This window comes from Mirounga leonina, unplaced genomic scaffold, assembly GCF_011800145.1.
Source record: "Mirounga leonina isolate KUSES-001 unplaced genomic scaffold, KU_Mleo_1.0 Mir_99, whole genome shotgun sequence".
In the NCBI taxonomy this organism is placed as follows: domain Eukaryota; kingdom Metazoa; phylum Chordata; class Mammalia; order Carnivora; family Phocidae; genus Mirounga; species Mirounga leonina.
The window spans coordinates 6,751,711-6,774,752 of NW_023270971.1; the positions used below are offsets into that span (position 1 = coordinate 6,751,711).

The window sequence follows — 23,042 nt, forward strand, 5'->3', positions numbered from 1 at the left end:
TACAGGAGAGCGTACTATGAACAGGGAGCGTGACATTTGCTCAAAGAACGCACCCGGGTCTGAAAACCAAACTGCTTTTCAGGCAGCGACGGTCACCGCCTGCGTGGGTTTAGAAACAGCAGCTCCTCCCCGCCCCCGCGCCCCGGCCCCGCCCCTCGGCCCCGCCCCTTTCATCCTCGGGCTCCGCGGTCGCCGGTCACAGGGAGGGGCTTGACGCCTACGCCCAGAGGGAGGGGCTGAAGCCGGAGCCTCAGCCGGGCTGAGTCGGTAGAGGTCTGTGCGACGCCAGGCCTTGAAATGTCACATCCCCCACGGGGCGGAGCAAACCTGGAAGTGGCCGTGCTGTTTTGCACAGCAATGACCGGCTTTGCGTAACCAGCGTAGGCAAGCATTTAAAGGCGCTGCCGCGGCCACAGACCTGGTAATCCGGCGCAGCCCCACTGCTCGAAATGATTCCGGAGATGCAGGCTCCGCTCCTGATGGCCTTGGGCCTGCTCCTCGCCGGCCCTGCGGCCCGTGCACGCGTCCATCTGAATCAGGTGAGCCCCCCTCTCCTTTCGGTGGCTGCTTCCAGTTTGCCGGCCCAGTTGGGGTGGGATTATGGGGGTGGCTACCCCGCTTTCTAGAATTCCTTCTCTTCACCAGAGCCTCCCAAAGTCACTAACTGTGGGACTCTGAGTGGGTCCTTTTCTGTCTCTGAGTTTCGGTTAACTCATCAGTATAGTGAGGGTGGGCTATTAGGCCTTGTCTGCTCCAGACTTTTGGGGAAGGGTTAATCTCCCTCAGGTCTCTACTCTCTTGTCCTCTTCTTTCTGAACATCTGAGTGAAATTTGGCAGAACTGCAAGGCTAAGGAACTGCTCCCAGGCCCAGAGACTCAGCCTTGTTTACCAGCCCCCCCTTCCACCTCCCATAAAAAGGCCTGGCACCCATCCCTTCCCCTTCTGTACTGATCTGTGGCTCAGCTTGTCCTGATGGGTGGGTGGGTTTGAGAGGCTTGTTCTTCTGGTGATTGAGATCCAGCCCTGTGACCCACTGCTTCTAGTTACAGGCCACGAAGAGTCTCCAGCTTCCTCCTTCACTTTTCACTCACCCCATGCTCCAGACCCTTGGAAAAGGGAAGTTCTGTCATTCTAAGACCAGAAGAAGCCTGGTTCCATTGCCTCTTTGCTGCATAGCTGTGGGCAAGATGCAGATGGTCTCCTCATCTGTAAAATATGCATGATGATATCAACCTGCCTTTCTCAGGTGCATATGGGCATCAGAAGCATCTGGAAATTTGCGTTGTATTTCCTTTTCTAGCATTAACCAGTCTCGTGTCACCGGGCTGAGAAAGGCAGGTTGAGAATGTTTCTCTTGGCTCCAGGCTGACCACTGTGAGGTGGAGTCTGGCTCGAGCTCCAACTTGCCCTACATCCCCATTCTCTTATATGTCTTGGCCATGGATGCCCTCCCAGACCAGAAGGCTTTAGATAGATCAGCAGTTTTGGGGAGGCCCTGAGACATCATAGAGTTCACCCACCTCGCTCAGGCCCCTAGAGGATACAGGCGCACCTACCATTGTACAGCAAGAGGTACTTTACTTTGTTTTTTCTGGGCTCATGGTTATTCAGAGCCCTGTGCCTGAGACCCTGGTCCAGATAAAGGCAGTGGGGTGATAGTGAGCATTTAAGCATCTAAAAACTTGAGTTTTATTTCCTTTTCTAGCATTAACCAGTCACCGGGCTGTGGCCAGCATTAGACAGCGGGGAGAATGTCTAATCCTGTGCTAAGCATATAGTAGGTGCTTAATAGGCTCTGTGACACTGTATAATGACTGTCATTTATTGTGCACATACTCTGTGCTATGTGTTGAGCTGTGTGCTTTTTCTTCTAATAAGCTTTTTTGGGGGAATACTTTTATTTTTTTTTAAAGATTTTATTTATTTATTTGTCAGAGAGAACAGGAGAGAGAGCACAGCAGGGGGAGTGTCAGGCAGAGGAAGAAGCAGACTCCCCGCTGAGCAAGGAGCCCAATGCAGGACTCGATCTCAGGACCCTAAGATCATGACCTGAGCTGAAGGCAGATGCTTAACCAACCAAGCCACCCAGGCGTCCCTGGGGGAATAATTTTAGATTTACAGAAAAGTTGCAGAGATAGTATAGAATTCTCATATACTCCTCACCCCGTTTCCCCTAATGTTAACATCTTCTATTACCATTGTGTGTTTGTCCAAACTGAGAAACTAACATTGGTTCATCACCATGAACTAAACTCTAAATTTTATTTGGATTTTACCAGTTTTCCCACGAATGTCCTCTTTCTGTTCCAGGATCCAGTCCAGGGCACCACAGTGCATTTGTCATGAGGTCTCCCCAGCCTCCTCTGGTCTGTGACAGCTTCCCAGTCTTGTGTTTTCATGGTTTGACAGTCTTGAGGAGTGATGACCTGTATTTTCTGTACAGACTTCTCTTTTTCCCAGTAGCCCTGTGAGAAGATATAATTGTGCCCATTTAATAGATGAGGAAACTGAACCTCAAGAGGGTAACTTCACCCATGGTCTCAGCTGGTACGAGTGGCTGAGGTGTGATTGGAACCCAGGTCTGTGATGTATACCCATATTTTTGCCTCCAGAGCTGTGCCTTTCCCCTCTGCCCTATGTTGCATCTTCCCACGTGTTGGCCTCTATTGGGGATGGTAAATACAGTGGTCTCCCCCTTATCCGTGGTTTTGCTCTCTGTGGCATGGAAGCCCAGTCTGGAAGCAGATGATCTTCCTTCTGACGTCATCGGAAGGTTAATAGTAGCCTAACGTTCTATCACAATGCCTGCATCATTCCCTTTCCTTACTTCATCAGATGGGCACTTTCTCGACTTACATCATCAACAAGAAAAAGGGTGAGTGCAGTATAGTAAGATATTTTGAGAGAGAGAGGCCACATTCACAAAACTTTTATTATAGTACATTATAATTGTTCTATTTTGTATTAGTTATGGTTGTTAATCTCTTACTGTGCCCAATTTATAAATTAAACTTGATCATAGGTAAGTATAAAAAAAGTATGCATAGAAAAAACCCCCATAGAATATATAGGGTTCAGTGCTATCTGTGGTTTCAGGCATCCACTGGGGGTCTTGGGACGTATCCTGCACAGATAAGAGGAACTCCTGTGCCAGGTCTGGCCCGCAGTGGGCATTGCTAATCCTTCATGCCTCTGTTTCCAGACGAGGCTGGACCCAGCTGTAGAAATCATTGCCACAGAAACCTCTAGTCGGGCACTGGGAAACCGCATTGTTATGCCTCCCCCAGGGCCTGAAGGAAAGGAGCTTAGGAGAAGGGAGGGAATTCTTCATCTCCAACAGGACACTCGGGATACCTGCCCCAGCCTGGAATGAGTCCTCGATGTGAAACAGGTTGCCTTACAATCTGTGAAAGCAGCCCCAGAAAATAGCTAGTCCTCCTACCATCCCTCCAGCCCAGCTCTTAGGTCCAGGCCTTCTTTCATTTGACAGTGGCCTCCGAACTGGTCTCCCCCTTCCAGACTTGTCCCTCTCCAGTCCATTCTCAACCATAAACCAGAGCGTGGCACTCTCTTGCAGTGGGATTCCATTGCATTATAGTAAATCCAGGGTCCCAATTGTGACCTATGAGGTCATACATTAAATGACCTTGCCACCTCTCCAGCCTCATCCGTGTCAGTCATCTGCTACACCTAGCCCAATAGCCTTCTTGTAGTGCCCAGACCAGCTGAGCTTCTTACCACAGGGCCTTTGCCCATGTTGTCTGCCTAGAGAGAACATTCTTACTCTCTGTACTTACATGGCTGACTCCTCATCCTGCAGAAGTCCAGCTTAAGTATCATTTCCTTACCACCTTATTTAAGTAAGCCCTTTATTACTCTCAACGTGACCTCTGTGCATTTCTTTTCTGGCACTCAGAAATCATGGTGGGTAATATTTATTGGCATTAGACTCTAAGCTCCTCAAGGCAGGGCAAGAACATTTCAAATTGTTTACCACTGTTAACACAGACTTAGCCCAGGGCCCGTGATCATTGCTCCCTAAATATTTGTGGGATGAATACTGAAGGAAACATTTATTGGTACCTACCCTGTGTAAGGGGCTGTGGGGCATGCGGGCATGAATCAGACCCCATTCTGTTTTTCTTACTCATGGCATGACATTTCATTCCAAGGGACAAAAACCCATTCTAAGAAGCTCAAGTAAAGGGAAGTTTACTCCAGGTATACAAGGAATCTCATGGAGCTAATGGCAGGAAGTGGAGGCTGGGCCATATAGTGGCTTTCATTCTGTGAGCCAGCCCATTCTTTGGGCCTGGCATTGTTTTAGGAGCTTGCACGCTCTCATGCACGCTCTCATCCTCACAATCACCCTAAGAGGAAAGTATAAAGCCTTCACTCCAAAGATGTGGAACTTGGGGTGCCAAAGGGGAAACTGGCCTATAGAATCATGTGATAAGGTGGCTGAGCCATGCTTGTTGACTAAAGCTCTGCTTTACCCTGTATCTGTCTCAGAGTCATGCCTTTCACTGCTACCCCGTACTGCCTATTTAGACAGGAGTGGGGGTGGGGAGGGGACATTTCTGTTCTCTCTTCCAGAGACCAGCAGAGCTCTTAGTTCTTGTCTCTTCTCAAACTTTGGCTTGGTCATGAGTCTCAGGTCTAGGTGTTCTGGCCTCATCCCAAAGGTTATGACCCAATGACAGCACAAAGTTCTCTAAGTGATTTTTGCCTCAACCTCCATTTCCCAGAGGCAGAGAGAATCTGTCAGCCTAGCTTGGGTTACGTGTTTCCTTTCAGCCAGTTGGCTGTGTTGACGATGGGGTCAGCTTGGGGATGTGGAGCTGGCCGGTTTTCCTTCTAAGATGGGGTGTGCATGGTGGGAGTGCCTAAAGTGTGTCTTAGATGGCCTTCAGGGGGCTGGGAAAGGGGTGAGTGGGTGGGCAGAGTCTGCACGATACATAGACATAGACAACTAGGCAGGGTTCTGTGGGAATGGGGAGTCAGTGGTCTTGTGTAGCCAGAGGGGGGATGGTGGAATCCGGAGACCTCTGGGGGATGTGGAGGAAGAAGAGGAAGTAGCTCAGCAGAGGTGAGGAAGGTGATGATTCAGATTGGGCAGGGCATGGGCAATGGGATGGGAGGCAGGAAGCACTGGTTAGGATTGGGGAAGCTTGTTCACTGGGGTTCATCAACAAGCGCCCCACTGGGGGTCTCTCGACATGTGTCCTATTCCCTCCCCAGGCTGATTGCATACCCCTTGAGGGTGGGGTTTCCCACTGTGTTAAGTTTCCTTTTATTCCTGGCCCTGGATTGGGCATGAGGTGTGACATGAATAAGGTCCTGGGCATGGGGCTGCAAAGGTGAATCCTCCAGGAGCTTCCCTTTAAGGAGATACAGGACTGGCTAGAGAGAGGGAGGGGGCCGGGGGTGGGAGATCAGAGAAGGTACCTACCAAGGGCGATGTGGTTAGTCACCTGTTTTGAAGCTCAAGGTCTGGTATATTGTGCTCTATAGTTTACAGCACACTTTTGGGAGATTATGTCTTTGGAGGCTTTTAGTATAGTACTACCTAGGAAATGGGTACCATAAGTGTTATCCCGGGCTTCCAGATACAGAGTTGCAGATAAAGCTCAGGGGAGGGGCGGAGGTACCTCGCCCAGTGTCACACCATCAGTAGCCTGTTCTGTTGGTGCTTCTGACCCGTGAGCGTTCCTTTTGTCAATGTTTCTTTTCTTTCTGCCGGATTTTTCCTTGGCCGTCCCAGCTGGATAGCTTTTACTGGGAGAACTGCGATGACGAGACGGACCCTGTGCTGCTCAAAAGCCTGACTCTGGAACCTGACCCCATTGCCTTTCCTGGGAACATGACTCTCAGCGCCGAGGTCCAGATCGGTGTCCCCCTCAGTAGTCCTCAGAAGGTAAGCCTGGGCATGGGTAGGGTTGGGGAGGTGCTGGAGGGAAGGTGCCAGGGCCAGCTGGCAGGGGCCCTCAGGGATGTGTGTTCAGCCTGTGAGTGATTTTGCGATCCGGGATTTCCCAGAGCAGCAAAGGATGCATAGATTCGTCAACTGTCTAACAGCTCCAGTTGGGCAGTGTTGTGATGCTGTTGTTAATTATAAAACAGACACATCACTTAGTAAATACCATGTAGTCACTTTAGAAATCACCAATTGTCAGAAGGCGGGGGAGAAATGTATCATCTGAAATCTTACTACCCAGTGATAAGGGGTAAGCACTTTTTTTTTTTTTTAAGATTTTTTATTTATTTATTTGAGAGAGAGAGAATGAGAGAGAGCACATGAGAGGGGGGAGGGTCAGAGGGAGAAGCAGACTCCCTGCCGAGCAGGGAGCCCGATGCGGGACTCGATCCAGGGACTCCAGGATCATGACCTGAGCCGAAGGCAGTCGCTTAACCAACTGAGCCACCCAGGCGCCCAGGGGTAAGCACTTTTAACATTTGGTAGGCGAGGCTCTGGAACTGTCCCCCATGCAATCACATATAACACACATATTAATTTTGAATGGATAGGTATGAAAAAAAAAGCAGTGCTCCTTGTAAATGTCCTGCAATGTGACTCCTCAGGAGATAGTTATTGTTAGCTATTTACATAATTGTCAGAATGTTTTCTACATTTGTAAATATATGTACATTTACACTAGTGGGTTTTTATGGCATGTGCTATTAAACTTGCTTTTTTTTGGCATCATCTTATAGGCTCTGTACCTCATTCTATCGCATTTGGCAGCAATCTACCTAATTTTTTTTTTTTAAAGATTTATTTATTTATTTGAGAGAGAGAGAATGAGAGACAGAGAGCATGAGAGGGAGGAGGGTCAGAGGGAGAAGCAGACTCCCCACTGAGCAGGGAGCCCGATGCGGGACTCGATCCCGGGACTCCAGGATCATGACCTGAGCCGAAGGCAGTCGCTTAACCAACTGAGCCACCCAGGCGCCCCTACCTAATTTTTTTTTTTTAAGATTTCATTTATTTATTTGACAGAGAGAGAGCATAGGCAGGGGGAGCAGCAGAGGGAGAGGGAGAAGCAGGCTCCCCGCTGAGCAGAGAGCCGGACATGGGACTCGATCCTGGGACCCTGGGATCATGACCTGAGCCGAAGGCAGACGCTTAACGACTGAGCCACCCAGGCGCCCCTACCTGATTCTTTTTTTTTTTTTTTTTTAAGATTTTATTTATTTATTTGACAGAGAGAGAGATAGCGAGAGCAGGAAAACAAGCAGGAGGAGTGGGAGAGGGAGAAGCAGGCTTCCTGCCGAGCAGGGAGCCCGATGTGGGACTCGATCCCAGGACCCTGGGATCATGACCTGAGCCGAAGGCAGACGCTTAACGACTGAGCCACCCAGGCGCCCTACCTGATTCTTTTTAATGGCAGAAATATTCTGTTGTAGATCTGTCCTGGTGCACTTAACAAATCTATTGCCATTTAGTTTGTTTCTGTGGTAGTTTTTTGTCTGTTTGGCTTTATTTTTTGGCTGTTAGAAACACCTTTGCTAAAATTATCCTTGTAATGTATCTTTTTGTCCTTCTCTGATTATCTAGTCACAGCCTTTTTAGGTCTTTAGATACAGATTGCCAGAGTGCCTCCAGATATTTGAACCCATGTATCCTCTCCAACAGATGTGCCAGCAACAGATTTGCTTTTTTCACACATTTGATGATTCTGAGCATTTTCCAATAATGTTTTCCACCATTATATGTCATCCCTAGTGAGGTTTGACGTCTTTTCATTAATTCTGTTGCCTTTTGTATATACTTTGGGATTGGACAGTTTGATCATGTCTGTTTTCTTCTTTTGGGGTGGCTATTTACATGCTTTTCAACAGAACAATAAAGGCTTTTCATATGTCTATTGTAACACCATACACACTGTACTTCTTCTCACTACTTTGAATTGCTGCCTTTATAGCATATTCTTACATGCCCTTCAGCTTATCCCGATGCAGATCTATTCTGGCACCAGTTTTATTCTGATTCTTTAAAAGGTTTCTGATTTGGAATCTATCCCTGTAACTACCCTTCAGCCTGGCCGAATTACAGCCTCTACCTCGTAGGTTGCTGGTGGACAATTACTGGGTTAATAATGTGGAGAGTGCTTTGCACAGGACCTGGCCCACAAGACCTGCTCAGAACATGTTAACTCTTGTTAATAGTTCAGTTAGTGTCAGTCTTTTCCTGCCGCCCCTGGGACCCGGACAGAAGCCCCGGATGTGTGTGGACCACTCTCGGGCCTGCCTTCCTCGGTACCTCCTTCCAGATCTTCTCCGGGCGAGATCATTGCATTTTCTTTAGCCAAACTTCAGCTGATAATCTAGCAGGGTGACACAAATGCCATTTCCCTGCTCCTTCTGCTGAGTCTGGGGTGCAGGGCTCTCTGGCAGGTGCTCTCCTGCCACTGTTATGTAAAACGCTGGCTTTTCCATGACACTGTGCATCTGACTTGGAAGGAAAAAACTGGCAATCTCCTTCTGTCCCCAGCCTGCTTTTCTTGGCTTCTTTGAAGGCCATTAAGGACACCCCCCCATCCTATTACTTAATTACCTGTCATAAATTTGGCCATTGCACTTTTTAAAAACTGCTCAGATTCCCTCTGCCCCTCCCCTTCCCCCTACCTTTCTCCTCTATATTTTTGGTTTAGTTCTTTTACTTTTCAGGTAATGTGCATATTAGCCATTAAATGAAAGCCTTGGAACACTTGTGTAGGAGAAACAATGATTAACCTCGTTTTACAGATAAGGGACACTGAGGCTCATAGAAGAGTGCAACCTGCCCCAGGCCACAGGTTATTAGTACATTCAAGGCCGGGTGTCCTTATGTTGTGTAGTTCCCTGTTCCTGAACTCTTTCAGGCAGGGAGGTGGACTTAGTGCTTGGTGTGTTTGTAGGAGAGTGCTCCAGAACTCTCCCTTGCTCAGCAGAGACCCCCTTGGGACAGTACCGACTCCAGCCCCATATGAGCCTGGAGGCCTCAATGGCTTCCACCTCTTGTTACTGAGGCCCAGAGGGGAGAGTAAGTGTCCAGGCCACTGGAGAGCCAACCCATCCTCTCTTCCTCTGACCTTGCTGAAGTGTAATTTTTTTAATCCAGAGTCTCGTCTCGGACTTGGATGGATTTAACCTCAGCTGCAATGCTGAGAAGCTGGATGCCCCAGATTCCATGTGCCATGGGCAAGACTGGGGCTACCCAGGAGCTCCCTTTTCCTCTTTTGCCTTGCTTCATAGGATTCGGCATAATTTATAACTCCCTTCTGTGGGCCCTCTCTCAAGTTTCAGCCTCTGGGACCCTGGTTTTCCCATCCTCAGGAATCAAATTGCTGCTTTATTTGGCATATACGCTTATTTGGGGCTTTTAGACATGGCTTTCAGGCCTGATGGTTTGGCCTTCTTTCCCCCCTAAAATCATGTACCTGCAGTGCCCCTGCCTGAGGCCTGTGACCTTTATAACATCCCCCTTCCCGATGCATCACATGGCTCCCCTTCAGTTGCTATTAGTGTATCTTTATCTAGAGCCTTTGTGTGCCTCTCTGTGTGGGAGAGGCCAAGAGAAATCATTTCAACCTGTAGAAATCTTTACTCCTAGGATGTCAGAACAGGTAGGTGTCTTTGAGATCATGAGATCCAAATATTCCATTGTCAGGATGGAGGAGCGGAGAACTGATGGGAAAGGGACTTGCTTACAGGCCCTGGCAGGTGCAGGGCTCCTGCCTTGATTACCTGTCAGTGCCTCTGTCTTGCTGTCGGGATAGGTCCCATGACAGAAGTTTATTTAAATCGAGCTACCTAACTGCCCCGAAGTCTTGGGCTAGAGAGATTGACGGTACCTTATTATCCAGCCTTGTTTGCTTTCCTGAGCCATAGGAGCAAGTAGGTTGAGAACAAGGGCTGGGAAAAGAGCCATAGTTTGCAGTCCCCGAATGGTAGGCATGGCTGCTACCTCAAAAGTGCCTGTTGCCTTATGCTCTGTGCACCCCCACTGAGCACCTCTGATGCTGTGCTTGTCCTGGGTGGGGGAGGCATGGCTCCTTCTGGTAGATACAGCTCCCACAGGCTTCCAGCCTGATGGATGGACCCCAGACAGGACTTGGCCCCCACTGGTCCCCTCATCTGGGTGTTTCTGCTCAGGGCATAACCAACTCAACCATTTTCCTGGGGATATTGGTGAAACAAGGGGAGGGGAGACGGTATTGGCTGAGGGAGAAGGTAGGACAGATAGTCCTGCAGGAATTAATGTTTGGATTTCAGGCACAGTGCCAAGTGTTTTATAGGCACTATCTCACTGATGGGATCTTATGAGAGAGGTAGGCATATCCTGCTTTTGGAGATAAGGGAATGGAAACTGAGAGAAGTAGCTCCAGGCAAGGGCACAATACTAGGAACTGTCAGGAATAGCTTTCCAATCCAGGCCCTGTGACTCTTCCTAGGCAAAGGGCCTGGAGCAGGCTTGGCAGGAGAGCAGAGAGGAGAACTGGGAGGGGACTGTGTGTGAATGGGGGTGGGGGTGGGGGATACTGTGTGTGTCAGCAGAGCGGGATGAGGTCAGCAAGGGAGGCAATTTGAGTTTGTCCACTCAGGATCCAGAGTACACTGATGTCTCCCTTCCTCCTGGGCCTGGATCCTGACATCTAGGGTGGTTGGAAGACTAAGTCCACAACCTGGGGAACCAGCCCAAGCCCAGCAGGCTCTGGGGGGAATAAGCGCCCATCCAGGATTTGTCTCTTAAACACAAGAGTCCTAAATCAAGTGAGCCTGGAGGCTGGGAAACATGGAATTGCTAGGATGTCAGAACCGAAAGGGGTCTTAAAATTGTGGTTTCCCGCATAACACCCACAAGGAATCAGATGCTCCAGTGAGCTAACGTCCTCCTGCCCTTTCCTACTGTTTTCCCTTGATACATTTTGGGGGGTTGAGGGCACGAACATGGTCAAGAGAGACAACTCACTTAGTGAATGCCTGGCACACACCAGGCACAGCTGGGACCGTCCCCCTTGAGATCCTGGCCACTTCTGGGTCAGCTGCAATCTCTAGAATAGGAATAGCATCATGGCAGCTGGAGGTGTGAAGCACATCATAGATCTTCTCGTCCAGCTTCTCTCTGGATGTAGAGCTCCTTCAGTGGCTTCCCCAGCTGAGTTAAGAAGATCTTGCTTTATATCAATCCCAAAGTGACCTCCCTATAAATTCCTATTGTTTTAAATTCTGTCTTGGGGTACCTGGGTGGCTTAGTCGGTTAAGCGTCTGCCTTTGGCTCAGGTCGTGATCTCAGGGTCCTGGGATCGAGTCCCCACATCAGGCTCTCTGCTCAGTGGTGAGTCTGCTGCTCCCTCTCTCTCTGTGATCTCTCTTGTTCTCACTGTCTCTCAAGTAAATAAATTAAAAAATCTTTAAAAAAAATAAATTCTGTGTTTGATAGGAAATTTGATCCAAGGATAGAAAATGGGTTTCTGCTCCAATTGGCTGGCAGTAGCTGAGGTCCTACACAGACAAGGGCTCTGAAGCCAAGATTGGACTGAGAAGGGAAGTCTAGGAAGCGACACTAGTTAGCCAGTTAGCAGTTAGACAAGTGCATTTCAAATCCAGTGTTAGCTTCCACCGATGGTAGTGACTACCTAAAGAATTCTAAGACTGTGGTTCAGTGAAGGGGGGGAAAAAATCACAGCAATGATTAATACCTGCCCTGGGCACAGGAAAAGGTACCATTGTGGTCTGTGCCACAATGTTGTCTCTTCTGGATCAGAGTATCTCCAAGACCCCATCTGATGAAAAATTCTGTGATTAAAATAAAATGCTGACCTTTTGGAGATGTAGAGGGTCTGGCATGTTTGCCTTGGAATTCATACTGTGTCAAACTCTTTCTCACCAGCTGGAATTAACTATAGAGAAGGAAGTGGCCAGCTTCTGGGTCAAAGTCCCATGTGTGGAACAAATTGGTAGCTGCACCTATGAAGACTTCTGCCAAATACTTGGTGCTTTCATTCCCCCTGGACAGCCCTGCCCAGAGCCCCTGCACACCTATGGGCTTCCCTGCCACTGTCCCATCAAAGTAGTAAGTACTTAGTAGGGAAGGAGTGGCTGGAGTAAAGACTGGGGTCTTGCATTCTCCTTCTGCAGATCTGGATGTCTGTGGCTGTAAATTGGTGTGATCTATCCCAAATTGCTTATGTTTGGAGGGCCTTGGTTTATCCATCTGTGAACTGGGAGACTTGAACTGCAGTGTGCCCTCCCGTGCCTGTGAGCTGTAACATTCCATGCTCTGTAGGCCTCCGGCGATCTCTAATCTCACGTAGCTCTCGGGAGAGTGGGAGGAGGGGCAGTTCATGACTGCAGTCTTACAGGAGAGTTCCAGGAGAGTCCTATCAGTAGGGTCCCACTGATTGTGATCCATTGGTTTTCCCATAGGGCATCTATGCACTGCCCAAGACTGAGTTCACCCTGCCCAGCATGGAGCTGCCCAGCTGGCTCACCTCTGGGTCCTACCGCATCAAGAGCATCCTCAGCAGTGGTGGGAAACGCCTGGGCTGTATCAAGATCTCTGCCTCTCTGAAGGGCAAATAATGTGGCACCAGCCACAGCAGAATGAAGGGGTATGAGGAAGATGTCCCTCTTCTTCTGTCTTGCATTTGCCAAGGTCAAATTCTGACTCTCTCTCCCCCTTCAAGCTCCTTTCTTCAATGATGCCACTTCCCTCACTGAAAATCCTTTTGTGCCACCTACGTTTTAGGCATGGGCAGGCAGCCCTAACCTAGGGAGGAGCTCGGCAGTTCTTGATAGCCCACGACAACTGCCAGGCCGGCTGCTTCATTTTCCTCGTCAAACCTGTGATTTTCTAAGAGCTTAACTCATTTTCTAAATAATCAAGGAATGGGACGAATATATTTTGTGACCCCAAGTTCAGACTGACCCAATCTTGGTTTCCTGAAGTACCTTCATGATTTTCTTAAAAAATTTTTTTTTTTTGGTCACTGACTTAAAAGCAGAATGAGAGTATTAATAGTTTTTGTTTTACTCCAGGTCCCTCTTACGATGAAGGGACTGAAGTAGTTCATCTTAGTCTATTCCTCCATTAACTTTTATGATTAATTCAGTATTCTTTTCTAGATTTGCCCCATGAACAGTGGGGCCTAGCGTATCCTGGGGAGGTAGGGCATGTGGTGGAGGGCTTCACTAGGAGATGTATGTAAGAATGCTCTATGTATTTAAGGTGGTTTACAAACTCAGGCGCCTTCTGGGCCAAGCACAAGACCCAAACGAGTGAGGAAGACCACAAGGAACCTATTGCTTCCAGGCGTGTCTTTTTTCCCCCCTTTGTATAGCAGCTCATATCCACTGTTACAAGGCAGCTGATGTCCAGGCTTGAGCTTGGTAATATTAGCAGGGAATATGGGGCCTGAACTGAGTTAGAGAGGGTGCGTTCAGCCCTTGGGGGCACTTTCTGTAGTGCTCTGGCAGTTGGTGCCACATGAGAATGTTGTGGGCCCAATATTACCAAACAGTCTCCATTGTTTTTCCTTGGAAATCCAGACTTTTATATGAAATCTTATAGTTTTTAAATATTGGCAACTAATTATTTTTTAAAACACTGTGCAGGCCAAAAGGGCCAAACAGACTTGTCAGTGGGGAAATCTGGCCCAGTGTGGCCAGTTTGCGACCTCTGACGTAAGAACATGCATTCCTTGTCCTTTTGGTCTTGAGACAACTCCTCCAGTGCCGTTTCTCCCTCCCTAGGGCCAAATCCATAGTATCTGACCCACGGAGCAGGCTCTTCCAGGGCTCGAGGAGGGGGAGGCAGCCTCTCAGAGATGTGAGCTGCAGGGATCACGAAGCTGCCTGCCCCAGCCTAAGAGTGTTATTGGGGTGAATGGGGCAAACACTGAAGAGTTGGAATCCACCAGCAGCTCCTCTGTGGAGCAAGGATCCCACGAAGAGGGGTGGACTCACATCAGGTGCCTGGGTTTGTCCATTGTCCCATCCTCCATGACAGCCTACTGACCCATGGATTGCCCCCAGTTTCTGGGCTCATTTGAAGCCTGGAATGGCAATAAAGCTTTTTGACTTGCTGAGAATTCCTCCTTTGTCTTGGCTGCATATTTGTCCATCTTGGGGTTTTTGGAGCTTGTTCATGGTGGGCTGTTCCTGCTGGAAAGTTTTGTTGTGGGTGGCACAGATGAGCCGAGGTGATTCCAGGGACTGTCCCTCCTTGTGAGCTGCTTGTTATCCCTGCTTCATTTGGCCTCATCGCCGTACAGTGTCCTTGGTTTGCTTTTTTGCTTTCCTATTGCTCTGTGACCATGCCAGCCTTTTCCCCTTTTGCTTTTTTGACCTGATTCTCACAGTTGTTCTCAGTTCGTATCCTATAATGGAATCTCATTAGCTCGGTGTATCTTTCCATGTCATGCCAGGCTCTTGGGTCCAATGTTCCCCCCGGTGTCACTGAGGAGGGGGTGAAAAATTTCAAATCACAGGCAAAATAGACTTTTTAAGGAATGGTACTGAGCCAACTGGAAAGCCATTTAGAAAAAGTTGAAATTAGATTCGTTCTTCACACCATATGCAGAATAAACTCCAAATGGATCCAGGGTCTAAATGTCAGAAAATGAAACCATACAAGTACTAAAAGAAAACATAGGTGAAAAATCTAGAGGTGATAAAAGACTGATACGTTTGGCTACATTAAAAAAAAAAAAGTCACTTAAGAAATACCATAAAGTCAAAATACTGGAAGAAAACATTTACAGCACATATCATAGACAAAGTGTTAATATTTCTACTATATAAAGAATGAAACATTGAAGGGACTAAAAACCTGATAGAAAAATTGAGAAAAGACAACTCTCCTCTCTTTCTCCCACACATACTCACACTAAGATGTAAAAATGGCCCTTAAACATGACAAATGTACACACTTACCCATGATTAGAGAAATGTCAATTGAAACAATAGAGAGAACGTCACGTCTCAGACTGGTGAACAATGGAAATACAACCACACTGCTAGGCAAGGCTTTAGGAAGACAGGCATTCCTACACAGCTGGTGGGAATGCAAAGTGGTACAATTCTTGACAAGAATTTGTCAGTACCTACCTAACCAAACTTCAAAAACACTTACTCTTTGAGCCAACACTCTACTACTGGGATTTCCTCTGAAGTTACACTGCCAACAATACAAAAATATGCCCACATGTGATTATTCATTGCAGCATTGTGATTGTAAAGACTGGAAATGTAAACGTCTAAAAGAAAGTGACTGAATAGGGGCACCTGAGTGGCTCAGTCGTTAAGTGTCTGCCTTTGGCTCAGGTCATGATCCCGGGGTCCTGGGATCAAGCCCCACATCGGGCTCTCTGCTTAGTGGGAATCCTGCTTCTCCCTCTCCCATTCCCCCTGCTTGTGTTCCCTCTCTCACTGTGTCTCTCTGTCAAATAAATAAATAAAATCTTAAAAAAAAACCAAAAACAAAGTGGCTGAACAACAAATTAGATAATCTGGAAGAACTGGATGCATTCCTAGAGATGTATAAACTACCAAAACTGAACCAGGAAGAAATAGAAAACCTGAACAGACTCATAACCAGCAAGGAAATTGAAGCAGTCATCAAAAATATCCCGACAAACAAGAGCCCAGGGCCAGATGGCTTCCCAGGGGAATTCTACCAAACATTGAAAGAAGAATTAATACCTGTTCTTTGGAAACTGTTCCAAAAAATAGAAACAGAAGGAAAACTTCCAACTCTTTCTATGAGGCCAGCATTACCTTGATTCCAAAACCAGACAAAGACCCCACCAAAAAGGAGTATTACAGACCAATAGCCCTGATGAACACGGATGCAAAAATTCTCACCAAGATACTAGCCAGTAGGATCCAACAGTACATTAAAAGGATTATTCACCACAACCAAGTGGATTTTATTCCTGGGCTGCAAGGTTGGTTCAATATCTGCAAATCAATCAATATGATACACTACATAAATAAAAGAAAGGACAAGAACCATATGATACTCTCAATAGATGCAGAAAAAACATTCAACAAAGTACAGCATCCCTTCTTGATTAAAACTCTTCACAGTGTAGGGATAGAGGATACATACCTCAATATCATAAAAGCCATCTATGAAAAACCCAAAGCGAATATTGAGAATGCTCAATGGGGAAAAACAGGGCTTTTCCCCTAAGGTCAGGAACACGGCAGGGATGTCCACTATCACCACTGCTGTTCAACATAGTACTAGAAGTCCTAGCCTCAGCAATCAGACAATAAAAAGAAAAGGCATCCGAATTGGCAAAGATGTCAAATTCTCACTCTTCACAGATGATATGATATTTTATGTGGAAAACCCAAAAGACTCCACCCCAAAACTGCTAGAACTCATACAGGAACTCAATAAAGTGGCAGGATATAAAATCAATGCACAGAAATCAGTTGCATTCCTATACACCAACAACAACAGAAGAAAGTTAAGGAGTCGATCCCATTTACAATTGCATCCCAAACCATAAGATACCTAGGAATAAGCCTAACCAAAGAGGCAAAGGATCTGTACTCAGAGAACTATAGAATACTCATGAAAGAAATTGAGGAAGACACAAAGAAATGGAAAAACGTTCCATGCTCATGGATTGGAAGAACAAATATTGTGAAAATGTCTATGCTACCTAAAGCAATCTACACATTTAATGCAATCCCTATAAAAATACCATCACCTTTTTTCACAGAGCTGGAACAAATAATCCTAAAATTTGTATGGAACCAGAAAACACCCCGAATAGCCAGAGGAATGTTGAAAAAGCAAAGCAAAGCTGGTGTCATCACAATTCCGGAAGCTGTGATCATCAAGACAGTATGGTACTGTCACAAAAACAGACACATAGATCAATGGAACAGAATAGAGAACTCAGAAATGGACTCTCATCTCTATGGTCAACTAATCTTCCACAAAGCAGGAAAGAATATCCAATGGAAAAAAGACAGTCTCTTCAACAAATGGTTTTGGGAAAACTGGACAGCCACATGCAGAAGAATGAAACTGGACCATTTCCTTACACCATACACAAAAATAGACTCAAAATGGATGAAAGACCTAAATGTGAGACAGGAATCCATCAAAATCCTTGAGGAGAACACAGGCAGCAACCTCTTTGACCTCAGCCGCAGCAACTTCTTTCTGGACACATCGCCAAAGGCAAGGGAAGCAAGGGTAAAAATGAACTACTGGGACTTCATCACGATAAAAAGCTTTTGCACAGCAAAGGAAACAGTCAACAAAACCAAAAGACAACTGACAGAATGCGAGAATATATTTGCAAATGACATATCAGATAAAGGGCTAGTATCCAAAATCTATAAAGAACTTATAAAACTCAACACTGAAGGAACAAATAATCCAATCAAGAACTGGGCAGAAGACATGAACAGACATTTCTGCAAAGAAGACATACAAGTGGCCAACAGACACATGAAAAATGCTCCACATCACTGGGCATCAGGGAAAAATACAAATCGAAACCACAATGAGATACCACTTCACACCAGTCAGAATGGCTAAAATGAACAAGCCAGGAAATAACAAGATGTTGGTGAGGATGTGGAGAAAGGGGAACCGTCCTACACTGTTGGTGGGAATGCAAGCTGTTGTAGCCATTCTGGAAAACAGTATGGAGGTTCCTCAAAAAGTTGAAAATAGAGCTACCCTATGTCCCAGCAATTGCATTACTGGGTATTTACCCTAAAGATACAAATGTAGTGATCCAAAGGGGCACCTGCCCCCCATGTTCATAGCAGCAATGTCCACAGTAGCCAAACTATGGAAAGAGCCTAGATGTCCATCAAGAGATGAATGGATAAAGAAGATGTGATATATATATATACAATGGAATACTACTCAGGCGTAAAAAAAAAAAAGAAATCTTGCCATTTGCAACGACATATATGGAACTAGAGGGTATTGTGCTAAGGGAAATAAGTCAACCAGAGAAAGACAATTATCATATGATCTCATTCATACGTGGAATTTAAGAAACAACACAGAGGATCATAGGGTAAGGGAGGGAAAAATGAAACAAGACAAAACCAGAGAGGGAGACAAACCATAAGAGACTCTTAATCTCAGGAAACAAACAGGGTTGCTGGAGTGGAGGTGGGTGGGAGGGATGGGGTGGCTGGGTGATGGACATTGGGGAGGGGACGTGTTGTGGTGAGCGCTGTGTATTGTGTAAGACTGATGAATCACGGACCTGTACCCCTGAAACAAATAATACATTATATGTTAATAATAATAAAAAAAAAAGAAGGAGGAAGATCTTTGAATTGATATAGAGTTATTTCCAGGGTATAGCGTTAAGTGCAAAGCAAAGTGCCGAGAAGTGTAATGTGCTACTTTTCATGTAAGACAGAAGGGGTGGGTATAAATAAATATACGTGCATTTGCTTATTTGTAAAGATGAGACAGGACTAGTGAGATTAGTTATTTACAGAGGTTAGGTAGGAATAATGTGGAAAAAAGGGGAAATGATAACAGGGTGTAGAGGACGAAGGGGGTGGGACACTTCTGAGTATATCTTTTTTTGTAATTGTGACTCTTAGAACCACAATAATGTTCCTCATACCCAGAACATGATTAAGATCATCCAGGAGATGAGGGGAATTCAATATGAAATACAAACAATAATGAATGGTATTTCAAATGAGGAATGTAACCACATTGAAGGAGGTGATAAGAAATATAACTAACTGATGTTACAGTATTTTGATGGGATACTATACAGCTAAAGACCAATGGATCTGCACACAAATATTGGACTTGAATTAGTCAATCTGTTTTTCACAGGAGTAGGGGTTAGAAATTCTGAAAATATTTGGAATTGAAGGATTGAAAAAAATATATTGTGGATAATGAGATCATGGGGGCATACTGAAAGGACATAGGAGCCAACTTGAAGGAGCTCTCAATAGCCAAACTTGGACATTTTGAGCAATAAAATAAATAATGACAATAATGTATTCTAATCCACAGAATAAAAAAAAAAAATCCATGAGTCCATACACAATAGAATACCAGTTAAATGTAGAAGGAATGTCAGGAAGAGAAAAAAAATCACCTATGAATGCTAAAATTATTGGGTCAAAATATGATTAAAAACAGGATTTTGCAGGGCAGCTGGGTGGCTCAGTCGGTTCAGCGACCAACTCTTGATTTTGGCTCAGATCATGATCTCAGGGTCATGAAATCAAGCCCCCCATTGGGCTCCACACTCAGCAGGGAGTCTGCTTGAGGTTCTGTCTCTCCCTCTGCTCTCCCTATCTCCTCCTACTCTCCCCATCCCAGCTTGTGTGCTTGCACCCTTTCTCTCTCTCTAAAACAAAACAAAACAAAACAAAATAGGATTTTCATGGTTTCAAGGTATTTCCTTACAAGATATCAACTGCAAAGGGGAAAATAGTCACTATGGTGAGAAAACTGGCAGGTGCCATCTTAACCAAATGCACATCACCAAGTTAACATCACTAGTAATAAGACATTGATCATGTGCACCTCCTGATATCATGCACTGATAAAACACAATGAGACTTCTGTGGTCTTGTCAAAAATGGGTTAACCTCAGTGAGGAGGAAAGAGGAGACAAACCCAAATTGAGAGACCAGTACAAAATAAGTGGCCAGTATTCTTCAAAAGTGTGGGGCCATGAACAATAAGGAAAGACTGAGGAACGGTCACAGATTGGAGAGAATAAAGAAACTGTGGGCTCTTGAATTGGTTGCTGGATTAGAAAAAGGCCCAGGAACAGGATTTCACCAATGTTAATTACTTGGCTTTGATCATTGTATTCGGGTTCTGTAAGATGTTAACGTTAGTGAAAGTAGGTGAAAGGTATATTGGGAACTCTGTATTATTTTTGCCACCTTAAAGTTTTTTCAAAATAAAAAGTTGTAAAAATATATTGCTGAAGTTTCCATTTTGAGGGACAAAAAGGGTATGAGCTAGCTCTCATGCAACTTCAGTCCAGGAAGGGAGATAAACATGTATGCAAATAAATACCGCAACTGTGGTGGGTTACAAAATAGAAGTTCCTGGGAACTGCAGAGTCTGGGTCGGTGCATGAAGTCAGAGAGGGTTTTTTGAGGAAGTGGGAGCTGACATCTGAGACATGAGGAGGAATGAATCAGGGAAAGAGAGAGAGGAATAGTGTATGTGGAAGCTCTGCAGCAAGGGGGAACATGGTGCTTTTAGGGAATTGCCTGAGGGCCGTTAAGACTGGAAGGAGAAGGTGCTGCTGGTGCAGGAAGAAGCTGGAGAGGTGGGGAGGGACCAGATCACCCAGGGCCTTGTAACTGGGTCCCAGTTTTTGCCAGAGCAGCACAGACAGCAGAGAATTTATCCTCCATTGTTGCAACTAGACTGATCAGTTTGGGTCCTATCGGTGATCTTCAGAGTGCTGATTGCAATCAGCCAGCGTACATTGTACCCATCACATGGCGCCTGACGTTCCTTGTCTGGTAGCTTACCTAACCTCCCTGACCTGTAAGTCCAGCTTCTTAAGTTGGAGTCCTCCTAAAGATTTTCTCTTTCAAGAGTCATATCCCCTCAATTTCACTTTTAAGTGGTATTGGCATACCAGGCAGAAGTTCTGCCCCCTCACCCATTTTTTTAATCTTTGAACTCAGGGACTTGCTCGAGGCCCTCCTATGTAGGTTTAAGTCAGCCTGGACATTATTTGCCAAGAGCAAATCTTGTGCATCCTTAGGAATTTGCCTTTCAGTCTCATTGCCAGGGGCACTGTGGCTTATAAACTGTTGCACTTGTGTCACTAATGTCCACTTGGAGTCAACTCTGAATGCCTCCATTTCACATGGGTGACTTCTGCTGCCCGCCACCCCCACCCACCCAGGCAGGGCTTGTGTTGCTTTAGCAATCTCAACTTGAGTTCTGTAGCAATCCCAGTTCTCTTATTTCTACTTCTTTCAGTGGACTTGCTGAAGATCCAAATTAAGCCTCTCCTTAAAATGATTTTGTGTCTCATTCCACTCTACGCCCCAATCGTAGTCCAGCTCTATCATTTTAAGACAGATCACATTTGTCCAGCAGAGAACTGCAATGGGAAATATTTCTGAAGGTCCTGGGGCGGGGGCAGGAATCCCCCTCCATCCTCAGTATCCTCTAAAATATCTCTATTCCAGCTACCAGGTCCCAGTTTTTGCCAAGGAAGCACATAGCAGTAGAGAATTCAGCTTACACTGTTGCAACTGGAATGGCCAATTTGGGTCCTATCAGCGATCTTCAGAATGCAGGTTGGATTCAGATAGCGTGTGTCGCGCCAGTCACATGGTGCCTGACGTTCATTGTCTGGTGGCTTACCTCCCTAATTTGATTTTGCATTGCTTTATTTTGCATGCAAACCTTTGTGCCAAGGTTGGCTATCCACTATCTGTAGATTGTTCAATGTTATGAGAAGCAGAGATTCTTGCATTTCTTTTTCCAGAGGTTCTTTTGCAACCCAGGGTCTATTAACTTCATGGACTTTGTGATTGTTCCTCAAATTGCATGTAAAACTTAGCATGTGTGCGTATATGTGAATTTTATGAACGAGGATCTATGGCTTCCATTAGAATCTCAACAAGGTGTATGACCATCCCCTACCCCAAAGTCATAAACCACACTGTCTTTCCTGCATTTTCTTGCGCTATATCCTATAGGAAGGCTTCCATATATTCCCCAAAGCCTCACTTTCTCCACGCTTGTGGTCTGGGTCTCAAAAGGGCAAAGATTTTATTATTGGCTTATAGTTTTCTTATCTAGTGATAGGATGCTTCTCTCTACCTCCCTCTCTTTCATAGCTACTTCACATCTCCTCCAAGAGCTTGTTGCTTGACATCTGACCATTGGTAAATGGATGATGACGCACAGAGGATGAGAACTCTCCTAACTCCAGCTGGGATTCCTGGTGTTCCATAGCATCAATCATGTTATAGAAGGAGAGGTTGAAAAGTGACATTACTTATAAGTATTCACTATACTGTACATTTGTGGGGCCTTGGTGGTTCAGTGGTAGAATTCTCGTCTGCCACTATACTGTACATTTATGCTTTACATACTTTCCCATATGGGTTAAAAATAAAAAGTTTTTTTAACATTGTTTTTCCATTATAGTGAAACAAATCATCATTAAAATTTCCCCTCACATGAAGTTTCTTTAGCTGTAAAGTCAATACATTACTGTTAAAAATACAATAACACAGGCAAGCAAAAAAAAAAAAAAAAAAAAAGCATAAAATTTCACTCCTAACTCAACCAACTTGGTGAAAATTCCCATAACATTTTATGTTCTGATACCCTTCAAAATTGCTCGACTATATGCAAATGACCTCTTTTTTAAAAAGAACCAAAATGGAATCATCCTTCACATTTTTAACAGCTGTATTGAGGTATAGTTAATATTAAACTGCACATATCTAAAGTGTATAATTGGTAAGTTTTGAAATATATACACACCCCTGGGAAACCATCCTCACAATAAAAATTGAGAAGACATTATCCGTAACATCCAAAAGTTTCCTCATGCCCCTTTGTAATATCTCCCACTCACTCTACCCACTCCTTCTCCTTTCAGAAACCAGATTTGCTTTCTGTCCCTACAGAACAGGTTGCATATTATCTACTATGATAAAGCTACCATGAACATTTATGTACAAGTCTTTTTATAGGTATATGCTTCCTTTTCTTTTATGGGAGTTCCAGTTCCTCCACATCTTTGCCAACACTAGTATGGTCAATCTTTTAAATTTTAGATATAAAGTAGTATCTCATTATGGCTTTTATTTGGATTTCCCTAATTACTAATGATGTTGAACATATTCTTATATGCTTATTTACCATCCATATATCTTCTTTGGTACTGGGTCTATTCAAACCTTTGCCTATTAAAAAAATAAGTTGTTTCCTTATCACTGGACTTTGAGAGTTCTTCATGTATTCTGGGTATGAGTGTTTCAATAGACAACTTTGCAAAGATTTTCTCTCAGACTGTGGCTTTTCCTTCCA

The 23,042-nt window shown here is 45.3% G+C and overlaps 1 protein-coding gene across 1 annotated transcript; it reads left to right on the forward strand.

The window, feature by feature from the left end:
• Positions 1 to 255: 255 nt before the first annotated feature.
• On the forward strand, positions 256 to 22,132 carry LOC118006823 (ganglioside GM2 activator-like). Its single transcript, XM_034999640.1, has 5 exons — positions 256 to 539; positions 5,766 to 5,918; positions 11,877 to 12,059; positions 12,413 to 12,597; positions 21,839 to 22,132. The coding sequence occupies exons 1-4, from the start codon at positions 450 to 452 to the stop codon at positions 12,566 to 12,568; spliced, it is 582 nt and encodes a 193-aa protein (XP_034855531.1). The 5' UTR covers positions 256 to 449; the 3' UTR covers positions 12,569 to 12,597; positions 21,839 to 22,132.
• Positions 22,133 to 23,042: the final 910 nt, after the last annotated feature.